Consider the following 19,019-nt stretch of genomic DNA (forward strand, 5'->3'; position numbering starts at 1 on the left):
GCACGCTATGAGAAAGGATCTCGGCTTCATCATATCATGGAGCGGAGTGTGCGAACACTAGTTGAGCTTTTGCCGAACCCTTTAGGAATAAAGGTGTGAGCTTATGTGATTTTAAAATTCTCCAGTAAATATATAAAATATTAAGCAATACCTAATTATAGTTTATGAATTTTGTGTGGTTTATGAAAAGCTATTTATGAATCTATTTATACATATATCTTTGCATTCTTATTAGTTCTAATGCAACCAAAATTTTAATTCCACGTGGTATCTTGTACAAAAAACTTTTAATCTTATTTTTTAGATTTTAATTAAATCGAAAAAATATCCTAATGATATCATAATATCGAAAAAATGTAATATTAGTAATTATTTTTATACGTTGTCGATTTTCTTTATCATTTAAATATCTAAATATGTCTAAGGCTCTAAAATATTATCATATTTCTTTGTGTGTGTGTATGTGACTGCGTAGTTTTACTACATTTGTGGTACTGCAACGATGTTCGAATCTCGGGTCGGGTGTAGGGATATTGGGTTTCTCTATTCAGTAAAGTGCCCTGAGTCTGGAATTTGTGTCTGATACGGCGCTCTCCCTCGCCCCTATCACATCATGGGACGGAACACACTTGGTGAAAAGTGGATGCCCTGGTTGCCCTCTGCATATCCCTTCGGGGATAAATGCGTGAAGATATGTGTGTGTGTGTGTGTTTTAGGTTAAAAATAAAATGAAATATTTCGATAATAAAATTTATTTACAAATGCAACCGACAGGTTGTCTGGTGTTCTGTAAAGAAATATTAACACCTATTTTAATAATTCTTACATTATTAGGAATCTCGCTTAGGGTGCTACGGCTATCTAATTACACTAAAAGTCTTTGCTTCAATCGTATTCGAACAGCGACATATTTACATAAAAATAATAAACTTAATAACTAATGACTAGATAACAATTATAAATTATGAAGTAATTAAACTCTAATTGGAAGTGTAGTCTAGGCTACATACTAAGGCACAGCGGTGTTTTGATCACTTATGGTAATACTAAATGCCTATGGAATAAACAAGTGATATTTTCAGTCTTAGTAGAGTTATTCTTTCGATGTACGAAATGCAGTAAGAACATTCGTTCGGTGTTCAGTCTTCCAACGGAATGCATCGATGCTTCGTTATAGTCCACCATTATCCCCTCTCATTAGGAATATACTGATTGCGGTTAATTAGAGGTTGTCTCAGAGTCCCTCGCGCTCCGTTCGGGTCTCACTTGAGGAATACTCGTTTTTTCATAATCACCAAGCCGCTCAGAGGCCGCACTTTGATCGCCGCAGAACACGGTTCCTGGGAAAATGAAAAATAATTTATTAAAACATGTTTACACTGTTGATGTGGTGGTATTAGTTGAGAACTTTGATAATGCAAGTGTTGTTCGCGTATTAGTGACGTACGTTCCTGAGAATATCAAACTCGTATCATCAGATGTTTGTATAGTGCTTAGCAAATATTGTAACACGTGTGCTCCGCTCGGCGCCCTTCTACTTCCTCTTGAGATTTCGTCTTCCGGTACAATAAATTAATAGTCGACGGCCCGTTTTTTGCGAGTTCAATTTGAAGTTTTTAGACGCGGCTCTGTAGCTAATCCATCTATTGTGACCATATGGCAACTGGACTACACAAACGACCATAGCAACAAAAAAATCACATGTAAAATAAAATCATGGCTATTGTCTACTTATTATTAGAATAGATAGGTTTTATGTGCAATTTTCTCACTACATGCGGGGTGAACCACAAGGTTGTTAGAAGTAATTGCTGTTCGGCTATTGAAGAAAATAAGAAGGTAGAATGCGGGTCCCTATTTTATTTCTAAACTTGAAATAGAAAAGACTGTGTTTTAGTAGAAAAAAAACAGCTAGCAGCGAGAAGCTTTCATACGACATATTTTAAGATTCGCTATTGTTGGCGATTTTCTATTGTGTCCCTTAATTCTACAATGGATAGATAAAGTCTATCTACGGTTCAATGCTCACGTATAATAGTAGACCTGTTTACTTTTTGCTTTGAGGATGAACCTTCATCCAAAATTGTGCAACATAAAAGACCGACCCTATAGGTAACCGTGGCTAACAGGCTCAAGCAAAAAAATTGTTTGATTGTGATACCTGGCTTGTGGAAAAAACATAATCGTAAACTAAAGTAATTCAGGTATTTTTATTCCAAATTTATTCCCTACATATAGCTGGCACTAGATAAGTCTGAACGATGCGTCTATCACGGCCGGTGCGGCGCGACGTGCGCAAACAATGTGATAAGAATTGTCATTATCAAAGTTCTTAGGATGCAAGTATTTTTTGTGAAGCGTTTTTTTATAATTTATATTAAACTTAGTTATCAAAAAGATAATAACATCTATTTCGAGTAATTTAACTAGGGCAATATGATAAAGCTTACCTTGTTAATCATTGTTGCTGCCACCGTGATATGACGTCCAGAAGTTCTTCATCTTCAGGACTCATCGGCTCGTAAAAGTCGTATGCGTCGTGACAACTCGGGCCCGCTGAACTCTCCGAAACAAGAGACGGGGCAGGTGAATGAGATTCTTCAGATGAAGGTGGGGTTTGAGAGCCGCTCGTGGTCAAGGTCATCCCTAATTGTGAGTCCGAACATCCATCTTCACTCTCTTCTAATAAGCGCTTTAAACTTTTAATATATTCCACGGCCAGTCTCAAAGTGTCCACTTTGCTCAGCTTCCTAGAGGATCCTCGCCCGCCGGCCAATGCTGCGGAGATTGCCGACGGTATGTGTTGCCGGAGCGCTGCGAATCCATTATTGACTTGCTTCACTCTATTCCTTTCCCTGGCATTCCTGCGAGCCACTGAAGCAGGTTGAGATGGATAGGGCTGATGCAGATAAGATCTCTTCTTGCATCGGCCCGCGTCCACCGGAGCAGGTGCTAGCCTTCTAGGCGCCTGATTTTGGAGGTGTGTCAGTTTCTGATCAACACCAAGGTTCTGATAAGTATGAATCGCCGCCATGAGCATCGCGTAACGTAGACGAGAGTAAATCGAGAGCGCACGAGTGCGTGCTGCGCGGAGGTCGCCGTTGAATTGGCGGAGGTGGCGCGCACCCCAACGCTAAGTAGCGCGCGCGCCAGCGGGCGGCGGGTAGCGGCGGGCGGCGACTGGTGGGGCGCGTGCCGTGCGCGCGCGCAACTCGCACGGGCCGCCCGCCGCCCGCCGCGCCGCGCCGCTCGCCCCGCGCCGCCGCCGCTCCGCTACTTGTTGCACTGGTCAAAATACGCCGGCGCTTATTATGCCATAGAGCGGTAAGCTCGCGCCGCTATTGTTGCACGTCGTTGCGCGTAATTATCCCGTCCTTTACCTTGTTCGGAAGACGGGCTCCGCTCGCGTCGTCTATTTAGAAGTCGTTAGGGAGAATAGGCGCTGTAAAACGATCGGAGACGATATTTTGTTATTAATGTCTCGCAGCTTTTGTTTTTTTAAATGAGCGCTCCGAACTTTTTGCGTAATAAAGTTAATCGCGTACAAAAATTGCATAAGCGTAACCGCATTTTACTTGTCTTGGCTAATTGTATTTGTAAGAGCTTCATCATTGTTTTACTATTGTGTGGTGTATTGTTTGTTTTATTAACAAGCTGTTAGCCATCAACGTCGTGGCACGTGACAGTTTATACGATCAATCAAGATGTGATCTAATTATTTTTCCACCTTTCTTCAATCGCGGTCAATCCGTACAAGTAATGGTCATAAAGTGTGGAATGTAGCAGGTGTGTGTTTTAGCGTCATTCTAGTTCTGTGAATTGTCCACTGCGTTTTATTTGACGGTTAACTCTTTATGATAATGAGTTGTTAGATACCTACCTACGGTCCAATTAAATTTTCTGTGTATGGTATAATGTTCACAGAAAGACAATGAGTATTATCATGCACTGGTTGGAACATGCGTTGAATTCTTTAACACTAAGAAAATAGTGATTACGACTCTACCGCGTAATGAGCTACAATAAAGGATGCATAAAAATTAACTACTTATTTGATAAGAATAAGTAATACTTACTTGTTACATTATAGCACAGATTACAGTACACAATCATTTTTTTCAGCACGGATAGGGCACGCTTTCCTCGTCTTAAATCCATTTAAATTATTTGAAACTGAAAAAAACTTCTTCAACAATAATCGACAACCCACTGCTCGATTATTCCCTCTGCAATTGACTAATCCAAATCAATGATAACATCATAAATATAAGGCATAAAACCAACGGACCGTTATTTAATATTAATAATTAGTTATAAATTATGGATGCAAATTAGATCTTGTTACAACGTCTGTTTGTGTATGCGTGACGTAGAAAGTGGAAGAATTCTTTAATATGGGAATTTTACTTTTAAGTGGCCACAAATTCCGTCAAACATCTGCAGTCGCCTTGCCGGTACAGTTAGAATGTATTTATTTCGGCATAAATTAAACTTTAGATATTTAATGCAATGGCCCACGTTACATAATTCGAGATTAGATTCACGTGGTGTGGATTGTAATAAATTTATTGTGGTGGATAATGCTTGTTTACACAAGTTATATTATTGTACGCTAGTAGCGTCGTTAAATTTTATTTTGCTGTTGGATAGCAATGACAATAATAATGTGGTCAAAATTGTGACGCAAACGTTAACTACGTTTATTTTTAAGATCACTCATTACCATCAACAATATTTTTTTTAAAACATATTATAATACTGCACTGCGTTACAAATAAATATATATTTTTTTGTAAAATACCTATTACGAAATTTAAATTGTCTAAAATTTTAATTATGCACGCTCAGTTTCACTGTCACAAATTTAACCAAACGAGTCTCATATAATATTTACGCCGATCAAAAAAATTTCTTATCAACCTATTTATTACTAATTTAAAATTCGTATACCAAATTCCCAGCGGTATAAGGTGCTCGTGATCCGACCCGTCCAGTGGAGCAGGTGTGGCGGCACACGACAACGTGCCGACTTAAGAGATATCGTGTCGACTCTCAACATTTCGAGTCGATGAATGTCGTGTTGGCCTAGTAGAGTCTGAATTGATTTTGGATATGAAGTATTAGATTAAAGGTATTCTATATAATGTAGAGTTAATAATGTAGAGTTTCGGGCAGGTGTTACGGCACACGACAATAACGTACCGATTAATTACAAATATCGTTTACTTGATAGAGTTCGTGTCGTATGCTTTTGAGAAATGTTAAATATGTATGTACATACTAGTAATGTTTTGAAATATTGGTAAGATATAGCTTTCGAGAAGTATGACCTCACATAGAGTTTGTTTTATAGTAGTAGGTGTGACGGCACGCGACCTCTCCCATTGGCACATGTCAAAGATGTATCTACGAAACTACAAACTTCATTATGTAGTTTTTATACGAAGCATAGTCTCCATCAGTGGTGAGTGGTCCATATAACCCAATTCCTGCCGGATTTTCGTTTATAATTTATGAAAATCTAACTATCATTAGAACGATTTGCAGACCGCATTCATGCATATTATTAAAACGTATAAGTTGTGGCGTGTTCCCTTTCGGAAAATTTCATTCTTCGCCACTGGTTTCCATACATTGCGTATTTTGAGTTTTTGATCTAAAGTCGTGAGTTTTTGTATGGAAATGCATCGCTGTGCCTCTTAGTAGATTATTTCTCTACAGAGTGAAAATATCTGATCAGTGATGACTGCAAATTGGTACGGTGAATATTTGAGATTACTGTAAGAGTTTAGCATTTTTTTTAATCTGCAAGAAAAGTGCCGTCACTGTAAATGGAGAATCAGATGATTACAACCCCAGTGTAAGTCCACCCAGAAAGCAGCCTACGTCCTTCAATGGTTGGTTCATTAACTTGTCTGCGTGCAGACGAATACGGTAATTATTACCGTAGAGTTAGAGTGTTAATTCGCTACGACTACGCGGGTCCTTAATCGTTGATCGTCTGCCGTGACCGTCCTCAGCTGAGGTTAGTAACACGTTAGTGGGTTGATCTCAGCATGGTTGCTTAATTTTCAAGGGTTGCGAGTGTCTAAAACGCTCACCCAAAAGTCAGATGTCTTTGTATAAGCCGGTTCATGCCAGGCTAACAAACGTAGGGTCATATTAAAAAAAAGCTCATTAACATCAACGGTCGCCTTTCTTAAATGCGTATGTTCACAATGCACGTACTCAGAATTATAACGAAGTAGTAAAACCACTACTAAAAAGGGCAAACTAATAAATAAGGAGACAGTGTCGACATCTACATGCAACCCTTAAACGAAGGAACTAAAATCGATACATTTTACCAACCCTGTGGACGGTTGTCGGTGTCGATTGCAGATGGCGTTATGCACGAAGTTACCATAATATCATAAGGGTGAGATTCGAACAGGGTAAATGTAATTTAGGGAAAAGATTTACAGGTGGCGCTAACATTGAATTTTGTGTAATATTGTTGTATGTGATCGTACAATTTGTCAATAAAAATTAGAGGTAAATACTTTATTTATTTTTTTTTGGATGTGTAATATATTACGACAGTAAAATAAAAAGAGTTTTGATCATATCGATATATATGTACTACCTACTAGATTTGGCATTCCGAACATTCACTGTGTTCAACTGAATTGAACTGCAATCCATTCAAACTGACTTTAGTATGGTCAATATTGACACCTTGTGATTATATACGGCATGGCGCTCATGATATATGAACTCGAGTCTAAGTGTAAACCTCGATTTGAATAAAAATATTAGTCAAATAAGTAAAATTATTTGTTGTTCAAGTGGATAAATAGGTTATAAAAGTGACGTTTTGGTTGCCATTTTAGTTCAAATTGTTTATATGAATGTTTGTGTCTACAGAATATACGTCATTGTTTGATCATTAATCATATAGTATTAATAGTTTTAGCAGTCTACATGTCACATATAAATCACAAAAATCATCTATCGGTTTAAATTTTCCATCCAAGTCTCTTGTGCAATTCGACTAAGTACCTCTCAAATATTTATTGAATTTGAACCTTGAACATCGTGTTAACCCCATGCTTTCACTGCATCAAATATTTCACGCCTATAACTCCACAATATATATTAATTAAATTAAATTTAATAAAGTCTCCTTTCAGTTTCTCATTAGACGTAAAAGTCATTTAATTGCGTGCACTGGTTATTATCATCCCATTTTTATGAGCAAGCAATCGATGACCATATAAAACCTGTATGGTACCTATATTTACACTAATTTGGATTTTCCCCAATAAAACTAGTGCGTGGGAAGATTTATATACGCGTAATTAAACTAACAAAATCTGTAGTAATATATTCTTTTTCTTATTTATATGTATGGTTATAAATAAATCGTGTCTGTAATATTGTGTCACCCGTATATAGATTTTACTGCATGTTTTGCGAGTATCAACCTTACTTCCGATGATTAAATACCTAAATTGATTGTAAATATACTCCCGTAAAATAAATACTTGTAATGTTATTTTACTGTTAGTAAAATGGCTGATTCGATTAGTTCATATACCTAAAGCAATTATTAATGCAGTCTGCTAATACCTTAGATGTGTTTAGGGGTCTTAGGAAACAAAGTATGCGCTGGTTACTTAATCTGACTTGTTCAAACTCAGATTAATCTTTTGACATTGCAGTGCAATTAGTGATTGTTATTTCTTATCCGCTATATAACCTCTTTGACGTAGCTCTAAGATCCATCACGAATCTGGTATTAAATAATAGCAAATCAAATAAAACCTTCTAAATGAAGGATTCAAACCAGCATCCTTTCATTCCACATGTGTATACTGCGTCTCGCAAATTTAATCAAACCTACACAGTACTATACTAAACAGATTTACTTGCACACAGTACAGTAGCAAAATGTACATCAAATACTGTAATTGTAACATCACAATATTTGGAGGTTTTCAATCCCTTGGGCTATAGATTTTATCCATAGCTAGTTTCATAACTGTATATGCGCTTGAAATTCACTTTATAAATATTAAACAGGTGTCAGGCAGTGGCCGCATGGCTTGCAGTTAGAGCCACTCATTTCAGTCTTTAATTGACGAGCTATTGCTTTATTCGTACCGCCGGCGAGCATGAGTGCCGCTGTCAAACCTGACGTAAAACGCCTCAATCATGGCAATAACGTAATTTTAATCTTGATTACTTGATAATTTAATTGGATTAAGCTTAATGGAATGAGAACTGCCAAGCGGCCGAAGTTAAGTGTAGGAAACCTTAGGTTTTTGCCGACGAGGTGCATCTGTATAGCCACGCCGTGATTATTCTGTCGCAATGGAAATTTATTTGTGGCATTAATAGCGACCGTTTCGCTAATTAATTCCTCAGCTTCAGAATAGCGTTATTAATATTATTAATACCCACTTTATAACTAAAAAGCCTTCGTGTAAATAGTTGTTTAAATGCGTTATTTAATAAATTATGCAGTCAGCTAAAGTTACATCGCGGTTTTAGTCGGAGGTACAAGCATTACAAATGATAATACCACACGCACGGACACAGACAGATTCCGATTGTCATCGAAACAAACGTTGTCCGACGCTTTCTCTGCGTAAATAACGTTAGCTTGCCGACGATAACTCTAACCCTTTTGACTATGGAGGCGTATCATTTACGAAATAACAATCGCAAATAAACAGCGACGCGCGCGCGGCCAGCGGGCACCGGGCATTAGCGGTGTGGGGCGCAAACAGCGCGATCGGGTGTATAATTTCGCGTCCGCTGACACGAAGCTGTTCGGCGCGGTTGCCATACCACAATATATCACGGGCTCGCGTACGCCCGCCACACTGTATAATTCGTGTAATTTATAGGATAGAGTCGACTAGTAGCAAGACGGCCGACACGGTTAATAGCGCGTAACCACGCGACAGAGGCATTCGTGTACACTCGCCGATGCTGCGTCGCGCCGAACACGCCCCAGGCGCTCCCTATTGCAGATGAGCGTTTGATTAAACGGCCCTACATGATAGCCAGCTCGCGTCTAATGCACCAGTGCACTCTGAATATAGACCTCATGTAATGGCTGTATAAACTAGGCATTCTTATTTCACATTATTTTAATTATCATAATCGAATATAATAAAAATGGTGATCAGCGCACTACTGTAACATGAATTTTGCATGTTTATTAAAAAGCTTTTTAAAGAATTATCTAAAAATTATACAGCATCGCGCACAAGTAAAGAAATGTACCATTTAAAAGTACAGTGCGTAAACTCCGTTACTGGATGCTAGCACACAATAAATGTCATTTTAATAATATTAATATTGCCATAAATATTAACGGGTGACTGTACCGCGCGTACCGCGACTGTACCGCGCATAAGTACCGGCCGCTGTAGTTAAACAACGCGGCGTTTTATTTATTCCCCTAGTATAAAGTTCGCACACCATAGTGTAGAATTTTTATTTTTATTTTGCGATCATCCTCGACGATTATTCATTTATCAAACAAATGGCAGAGCTTCATCAAATGAATACTTTTCGCATCTTAAAGTTACTTTTTGTAATTCATTAATTATAAAGTTATAGGAATGTAGAGTTTTAAATATTTTTACTTTCTATTTTTTTTTTTATTAATCTCTGCACTTGACCTTCACGTATTATTGAGAAAGTGTACTGTGTAAGAAATTATTGGTATCTTATTAGGTTGGCGATAGAAAAATTATTTGAAAAACATGTACTTTTTCACTCGCCTTCTTAATATTGTTCCAATATGTAGGTAATATTGTTCCAGTTTGAAGGTCATTAGTAAAAAGAAACCGACAATAAGTATGACCTATTTTCTAATTAGAAACTGTAAATAAACAAAAACATAATATAATGGTAAATGATTTCATTGAGTATTCAATTATACAACTGAGTGTTTCTAGAAAAATCCATTTACTTTAAATCACTAGAGATTAAAATGTGGGAATGAAACGTGTCACAATCGTTATACACTCAAATCTCGATACATATGCTAAGCTGAAAAATGGACGAATCATTTAACGCTTAATGCTTGAGCAAGACCATCATATTTCCATTAGATTAACATAAATACATTACGTAAGTGAAAAAATAAATTCGAACAATTGAATTAATTAAATCATCATTAAACACATTCTCGTTTGAAAGACTTTAAATTTAAATATTTTAAATGTTTTTAGATTATTCTTAATGATTTCGAAATGAAAAGTTTCCATTTAATTATCCGTATTTAACGTGTAACTCTAATTGCGGTCCAAAGTGCCGTCGGCAATAACTCAGAGATGGACAAGTTCGGTTTAATTGCTGAGCGAATTAATTACTTAATTTAATTAATTATGTTTTGCAACTAGCGTGTGTAACAAATGATGTTGAATTTTAAATTAATAAGAGATACGTGTGCATGATTAGAAGATTTTTGGAATTTTGTGTTTGTAGGTCACATTTTCAAACCTTATCTATATAATATACCGACGATATTTATTATTCAGATGTCGAATTTATAACTTCCGCATAACACTATTATAAAAGTAAGTATTAGTTGAAAATGAATACCAATTTCAGAAATCTAATAAGATTTATACTGATCTAGTATCTGGTATCAAATCAGATTTAATTCAAATAATTACAACAAAAGTATAAGTCTACTTGAAAAATTTATATCAAATTCAAAAATAATAAATCCAATAAGAATCACATTTACCACATTATCAGAAACAGCACAACCCTGACATTCGCAAATTGACAGTCGCAACTCGTAAGATTCGCAGCTGAATGTACGTAGCTAATGATCTAAGCGCAACTAAACAAAATACCGTTACAGGCGTAGCAAGCCGTGGCTATTGTTAAACGAAGCCTCCTATTGGCCGAGATGGCTGACTGCCCTCCTCTCCAATCACGGGAGGTTTTACCTAGTAATAGGTTCGCAAACATTTGTAAACGGTTGTGTGCATATGCCATTAGTAGTTAGAAATGGTGCGCGTTCGTTCCTTCCCGATAGGTCGTATTGGACTTGGATTTTTCTTGTTAGAGAATTATTTTCCAACTGGTAAAGGTAGAGTTCGGAATTGTAAGATTTCTTTTTTTAGATTGTTTTCAGCCAGTTAAAATGTTATGTGTATCTTATAAGTGTCTTGTTTGAGTATATTTCGCTGACTCAAAATGGATTTATGTTATTTGATTAATAGCATGTGTTCTAAATTCCAATTGTTTTTTGTTACGTTTATTTTGAGTAAGTACAAGATAAAAAAACACTTTTTTTATGTTTTACTGTACAGGGAAAATAAGAATACTGCTTATGCATAAAACAGATTTAAATTAAATCACATAAACATTTAGAATACAATAACTTGCCCCGCCGCGAAGAAGCGATTAATCGTAAAAGCAATAAAACAAAACTACTACATAATTGATATCATTCTACCGGACAAGAACTCCTTGTAAAACAGATAAAAAATTAATTAAACCTAACCACGTTCACACGTCACCCTCCGGGTAGAACAATAAAATCCTGGCGCCAAACAGTTCGTCACAGATTATAACACGTTCACATAATGATGGGGAAATTGTTACTACGTGACAATGCGTCACGCTCTTTTGTTTTAAAAAAAGTAAGAGTTCCGACCCCATAGAGACGCGTATTCGGAAGCTAAAATTGTTCACGTGACCTGATTTTCAATGTATTATGAATGAGAGATAATTTCGAAGTACACAAAAAAGGTGGTATTATACAACAAATTCTTGTGTTTCGGCATTTATTCACCGAATATTGTAAAAGGTACAGTTAACCTAATGTATTTTATGTGATTGGATTCTACTCTTGTCGGATTTATTGTAATGTTTTGGGTCGGGTTATTTCTACATGGTCCGAGCTAGTTTACCTTACCCAATTTTACCTGCGAGGCTTGAGTTTGAAAATATATAAAACGACTTGATTTTTAATACTGTTAATTAGATATATAGATTTGAGATTGTCCATTAAATTTTGCTTCATAAAAAACTAGTCTAGGTAAATATGTTAAATATTAAAAAAATTGCTGGCTCAATAGGTCAACGCAGAGAGACGTCAGTACAAAACCCTAGGTCATTATAATTAACAGGGCTTATATTATTTAAGAACTAAATATAAATATCCCAGTATACCTACGCATGCTTTAAGTACCTTTATCAAATGTTCAAATTGTAAACGCACATACAAACGTACCGGATCCAAATGTATACAATGAGATAAGCTCGCTATATTTATTTGTTGACTATCTGTATCACCGATTAATATTTATGAAAGAATTCCTCAACATTGATATAATTCGTTTATTCATGCATATTGAGGTAATAACAGTAAGATAAGTACGTTATGGTAACAGAAAATAATGTTTCATTTCAACAGCAATGTTAGGAATTTTTACTTCGATTGCGTTATGCCCATACGTTCTTTAATCTTTCTGTTATATATATCTATACTAATATATAAAGTTGAATAGTTTGTTTTATCGCGCCAATCTCAAGATAATACGTAACCGATTTTGATTTTTTTTTCACTAATAGGAAGCTACATTACTCCTGAGTGTTATAGGCTACTTTTTACCCCGGGAAAATATAAAGCGGGACTTTTATCTCGATAAGACTTTATTACTCACGACGCGAGCAAAAGCTAGTATTGAATAAAACTATGTAATGTTTTTGAAATATTTAAGTTGTTTTTAGTATACGTATGTGACAATCGCAAATAAATCTTTACTTAGAGGATTCATATTATAAACTATATTAGGTAACATTACAGTCAACGTCAATAATTTTTAAGTGGAAAAGGAGTTATTAATTTTATCAAAGTTACCAGTAGTATCAAGTAATTACTTTTTTTAAATTTAAAAATAAAGACTAATAACTCAGAGAAGAGACGATGTTGTACTTTCGTTTTTTTTTTCTTTCAAATTACGTTAAGGAAATCAAGACATGTATTATCCAGTTTCGGCCTCTTTGGTCAGTACAATTTATAAAGGGCGTGTCAATGTGGCCCGTGCCTTATCCGTTAATATCGCTTAATAAGAAGCGAGGCTACTTAATTTCAGCGTGTTATCTCCGATCGGTACATTTGGTTAACTTTGACCACTTATTTCGTGTTGTCAAGATTGATTTTCAAATTTGGAATTACATGATAAACTGGAATTTAATTTTAATGTAACTTGTTTTGAACACGTGAATGTTTGATATGAATTTGATTTGATTTGGAAATACATACTTAGTAGTACGTCATTTATGTTAGTATAAAAATATGGTTATATTTAAGATGCAATATTATACTTACTGTGTAAAGATTCAGTTATTGAGGACAATAAAACATTTCCTACAAATACTTTTCCTTAATATAAATATTCAATTATTTCAAATATTCAGACTCATTCGACAACAGTTGCAAATGAAAAATATAAATTTGTTTACAATACCTAAAGATATATTTACTTTAAGTAACATTATAATAATATTAACATTTTAACAATAAGAGTCAATGGCATTAAAGAATTAACAAGCTGCAGTTAATACAAACTTATTTTTGAATAAAGCGTTGTTTACATAAATACACTTTAAATTAAAATTATAACAATGTTGCCACAATATTAATGGGGATTATTATCTAAATTGATATGAGGCCGAGGGCTTTAATTGCGCATTGCAATAACATTCGGCAAGTAGCAATTTGACAATCGCAATAAAGGCAATTGTCAATGATGTGAGAGACCGCGTGCTTTCATTCATTGAATTAACAAAAAGGAAATTGTGGACTTTAAGAAGCTACACGTAATTTAAAATAATTACAGGCCATTTATAAAGTGGCCCCTGAGATTACTCGAAATGTGAAGGCAAATTAATATGTTTTTATTAATCCCTCGAATAAATAAATCGGTTGTAGACGTTTATTTGTTGGTTAGCGATAAAATGGTTAAAACTTTAATCTAAGTAAAATACATTTGCCTACAAATGTAAGTGGATATATATTTAAAGATTTTTAGTTGCGAAGGTTCTTAATCATTAAGTAGGTTCGGAATTGGTAGACGTATCAATCGGTAAATGTTTTTAAGATTTATGCATTTCATAATAAAATGTAGTTTGTTTAAATATTGTAAAGGTTAATTAGAAAAAGTGCTTATAATTTAAATAGTAAATATGATAAGATAATATTGTAAATAAATAAAATCAAATAAAAAATTATTAGATATTCGTCTAATCAGAAATATAAAGATACAATACATTGTATAAACACTAGTCCACATCACATCGCCCTACAAACTTAATTGAAATACACAAAAAAAAGACCTGCAAAAATCTTAAATATTCCCTGATAATGCATATATTATAAACTGAATGTCATACAGCTAGACGCGACCCACCCACGTCGCTGCAAACACAACCACTGTTACATACATGCGCCGCACTTGTCCGCGTAAGCACTTTATTAATTGAATACCCATTTTATAAGAAAATAATTAGTGCACTATCTCAAAACAGTAAAAACGGAGATCATCACGATCTTGTCACTAAAATAAAATGTCCATAAAACTAATTAGCAATCTAAGGTTTTACGACGCTATAAACAAATAAAATGGGCCCCCAGTTCACATGAGTTTTGCCGTCGCTTTTTGTCTTCACTGATGAAGACGTAACAATTTTAAACTGATGCTGGGTATGCGTAACGCATCAATATGTATGGATCCGAAGATATCTATGCAAAGTCGAATTACTGACTGATTTTTTGACAGCTTCACTTTATGTTACAATTCCAAACTCTATGACTTTTGACGTAAGACCATTTTTCCAATGAAAAGCTGAAGGTATTTGAATGAAATGTCTTAAAGATAAGAAAAACATTAGGCACCTCAATAACAATCCCCGAAACAATCTTAATGTCCATTTGATTACCATTAACTAGTTCCATTCTTGTTGTACTACAGAGGGCGCGGTAAAAAACGTTAAATAACATAACAATGAAGTATTAATGAAATACCGATCAATTAACATGATTCCCGGTGGGGAGCAGCTCCATAAGTGGCGCATAAATAACACATTTCCCTTAATCTACGGAACGGTTGGTATAGGTAAAAACCTTTTGATAACTCGTAATGTACGCCCCGTGAAGCCGCGTGGCCAGCGGGGCGTTCGCGTACACCACCGCTAATTTACTATTCATCCATAAAATTAATACTAATTAAAGTATTCGCGATCTTATTTCAACAATGTTAATTTATTTATGCGTCGTGATGCTGTTAGCACGTAAGGTCGACTGTAGTTTGTGACACGCACTTGAAAAACTCCGACATGTTTGATTTTATCGAACTTATTATGGCATATAGTAAAACTGGGCTTTTAAAACGCAACAGGTTTGCATATATTAATTAATTATTTTGCTTCTATTAAATCGCAAACAAATAAAAATCAAATGTTGTTTTTATATAATGAACGTAGCTTACTTATATTTTTACAATGCGTTAGGACAATAAAACTATTTGAGACGTAATAGATTTTAGAAATACCACTTTCGATCCATAAAATCCCAACTTTATACCGCATAATATCAGCGTGGACGTGCACTTAAGTAAGATTACGCGCGCTCATTTTATACAACTCGTATGGATCGGTTAAAACAGCTAACGAAATAAAGTGCCAATGAAATTACTGGATCGCTTAGTCAGTATGCTTACCATTATGCGAATATAAAAGTTCCTCACTTAATAAAGTAGTAGATTTTACACAAAAACCAGATATGCAACATTTGCAAGTCCAGTTCCAAAATAATCGCCTGGCAGGAATTTAAATAAGGTGCCAATTAGAAGAGGGTATACCAATGGGTATGGAATTATATAATGTCTTTTAATATTTTATGAGGGCGACATTCAATGTTTGAAGTTTATTACTATATAATAAAACCTTGGCGGTGTCGTCTTGAACTTAGTTATAGGCTGTAAAATGTTTTAGCTTTTGAAAGAAATTCATTTAGTAGCTTCTATTCAAAAACACGCAAAAGTTAATTAATATTTCATAAAACGAATTCCAACTATCAAATAATAACAGTCATAAACTTTACCAACGAATTAAGCGTTCATATAAATATAATTAATAGCAAGTAATAAAATCAATTAATTACCAAAGAGTCGATCTACACAAAACTCTGAAGGCTAAACCTGTTAATCGATAATTTTCTACGACATGTACATGAGTTTAAGCTAGCATGTTACAATACGCATAAAAATTTAAATTCCAATATTTCACTGGGGCTTGTAAGTAATTTAAATGTCTCAGCGGAGCAGCGGCTGTGTGTGGCACAATACAAAAAGCAACTTTTGAAACATGAAACAATAAATCAAAATACAAAAAATACGTGTTACCGCGGTCCGTTGTTTACACTACGCATCGACATTGTCGCGAGGCCTAAAAACACTGAGACCTGCACTTGCGGTCTTTAAGGGGAAGCTGCGAAATATATTTTTATTGTTTATGCACTGATTTATAATTTTTGGTAACAAATACATGAGTTAGTATATTTTGTTTGCTTTTTTGTCGTCAGCAGTGACAGTCAATTTTAGACTCTATTAGACGGCCCGGAATAAATGACTTAGAAACTATATTATTCATTAAAAATATTAAGTAGACTTTATGATCTCAGTGTGCTTTTAAGATATATATATTTTTTTACTTCTAGCAAGTTTAAACTACTCCAATGAAACATCATAAATAAATTGACAACTATTTTAATAACAATATAAGTCTAAATAATTTGTAGAAAACACGAATAATTTATTTTTCTTATATTTTTTTTTTCGGAAGTCAATGACACCGCACGCGTTCCGTGCACTAATGAGATTTCGTAGAGCTTGACCTTAAGAGATCAACGTTGTAATAAATACTTCTCTTTCCTCATTACCTTACCGCCCAAACCGTCGACATGCCGTATACAAAAACGGCAAATGACATACACCAATATACAAGGAACGAATTCACTTAGTAAAATTGAGATGTAAAAATATTTTTTGCCATTCAAAATGTGCTCTAATTGATATTTTATTCAGCGCTTTTACTCTTTGGGTGGCGGAATATAAAAATATCAATAATGGTTGACACCGACGATGTGGACGCGGCTCTTTGTGCATGCAAATTGTAATTGCGCGTACTTATATTAATTAAATTCGCTTATTAAGTTATTTTCTTACATTCTCTTGATATTGCATACGGAGATTAAACTTTGTCTGTTGATTGTTGCAACTAGGAGCATCGTAACTTTATTGTAAATCGTAATATACTTACAAAATTTATTTATTATTAAATTAATATCTATTTTCTTCCATTTCTTTTTATCCTCTTTCTTCTTTTTCAATATAATTTTGAAATTGAATGTGATACAAATGTATCTATGTTATTTATAAGAACTGCACACAAATTAAATCAGAAAAAAAATATGGTTTAATATTCACTAAATAGAGTACAATCGTAATATCAATAGCAAGCGAGGCAATATCTTCCAGACAACCATACTATGGAGACGGGAGAAAGAAAAAACCGCTCAGTTGCGTAGGTAAAAGACAGATTTCAATAATAAAAATACTCAAATTATAATTTTAATGCTTTGTTCGCATTTTAAGCGCATAATATTTTTACGTTACATCATTCTAACACTTAAAATAATTTATCCGTGTTCTACAGCTTTTTATTATCATTTTCACAAACTTTATTCGTAATCATTACGTAATAATAACATAATCATATCCTATATACGACGAAAAAATATGTAATAGTTCTATACCTGTTCAAACTAATCACAACAAACCAGCAGATGTTACACGCTCAATTAAAAATAATAACATGATTGAATTGTACAAAAACAAACCCTTTTTATCAAAACAATTGATTTGATGTCTTATTTGGAAATATAAATTATATGCTTCACTTATCCTACTTTCGTTTTATTGCACCCTATTAACTAGTAGTTGTGTTGGCCCTTATTAGCCGCTATCGCATTCGTGACAATATTAACTCTTTTGTTTCTACCAAATGATAGAAATTAATAACTCTATACTAATTTAATGTGGTTAATTTTTTTTAATCGAATGCCTTATAAAAATTTGTTAACCCTCCCGGCCGGGATAATTTTTTGTTGCCGCATTTGATACAAACCTGATGGAATCAGTTTAACAGTGACAAAATACTCGGAGCAAGAGTTCTTTGTGACGTTCGGTTTTGTTCGTATATCTAGATGTGTCTCACGATATTTAACCTCGCGTCATTATGAAGACATCACTTACTCGGTGGCTGGGAAGATCTTCCAACAGATAAAATTTCCTCTATTTATATAGAGTCAGGATATATCGCCGGAATAAACGTTAGGAGTATTGTGATGTTTACAATGAAATATTTTAATTAAGACATTTTAGGCGAGTTCACATTAAACTTGTTAAAAAAAAGTTAGGGATATTTTAAAAACGTCCCGCGACACGAACGGCCGTGAGTCTAAAAAGTTTGTTCCATAGATGTCGTTCACTCATTGCGCAATCGTACGTGAATGAACGACGATTTACAAAACGGAGGACAAAGGGGCTTAATTAGTAGAATGCACTCAATTAAATTGTAACGAATGAGCGAATTTCTTCGAGATCACTCGCTTGGTGGTCTCCCTGGTGGATGTTAGAGCTCGTAGCTCCAAGGCGGCTGCAATTAATGTTACATTTTAATGACACTGTCAATTAATAACTATCTAATTTGACGTCAGCACACCCATTAATTTAAGACATAAAATTATTACGATCACATTAAATAAAAATTATTGCACATAAGCGACAAAATTGCAAGGGAATTAGAATATATGATACAAAATAAAATCTTATTACAACGTATTATAATGTTGTAAAATTTAGGGCACAATAAAGCTACCTTATTATTCCCATAATATAAATATAATGGTCCGTTTGTTACTGAATTTCTATAGC

The 19,019-nt window shown here is 34.7% G+C and overlaps 2 protein-coding genes across 2 annotated transcripts in view; both read right to left on the minus strand.

Annotated features, from left to right (window-relative positions):
- The window catches only part of LOC115443976 (cytochrome P450 4g15), a 201,279-nt gene that overhangs the window by 111,071 nt on the left and 71,189 nt on the right, over positions 1 to 19,019 (minus strand). The gene's annotated exons all lie outside the window — the stretch shown is intronic.
- Positions 737 to 3,120, minus strand: LOC115443951 (achaete-scute complex protein T3). The gene is made up of 2 exons (XM_030169569.2): positions 2,451 to 3,120; positions 737 to 1,340 (listed from the first exon to the last, which is right to left on the minus strand). The coding sequence occupies exon 1, from the start codon at positions 3,038 to 3,040 to the stop codon at positions 2,459 to 2,461; it is 582 nt and encodes a 193-aa protein (XP_030025429.1). The 5' UTR covers positions 3,041 to 3,120; the 3' UTR covers positions 737 to 1,340; positions 2,451 to 2,458.

This window comes from Manduca sexta, chromosome 22 (genome assembly GCF_014839805.1).
Source record: "Manduca sexta isolate Smith_Timp_Sample1 chromosome 22, JHU_Msex_v1.0, whole genome shotgun sequence".
Taxonomy (NCBI): Eukaryota; Metazoa; Arthropoda; class Insecta; order Lepidoptera; family Sphingidae; genus Manduca; species Manduca sexta.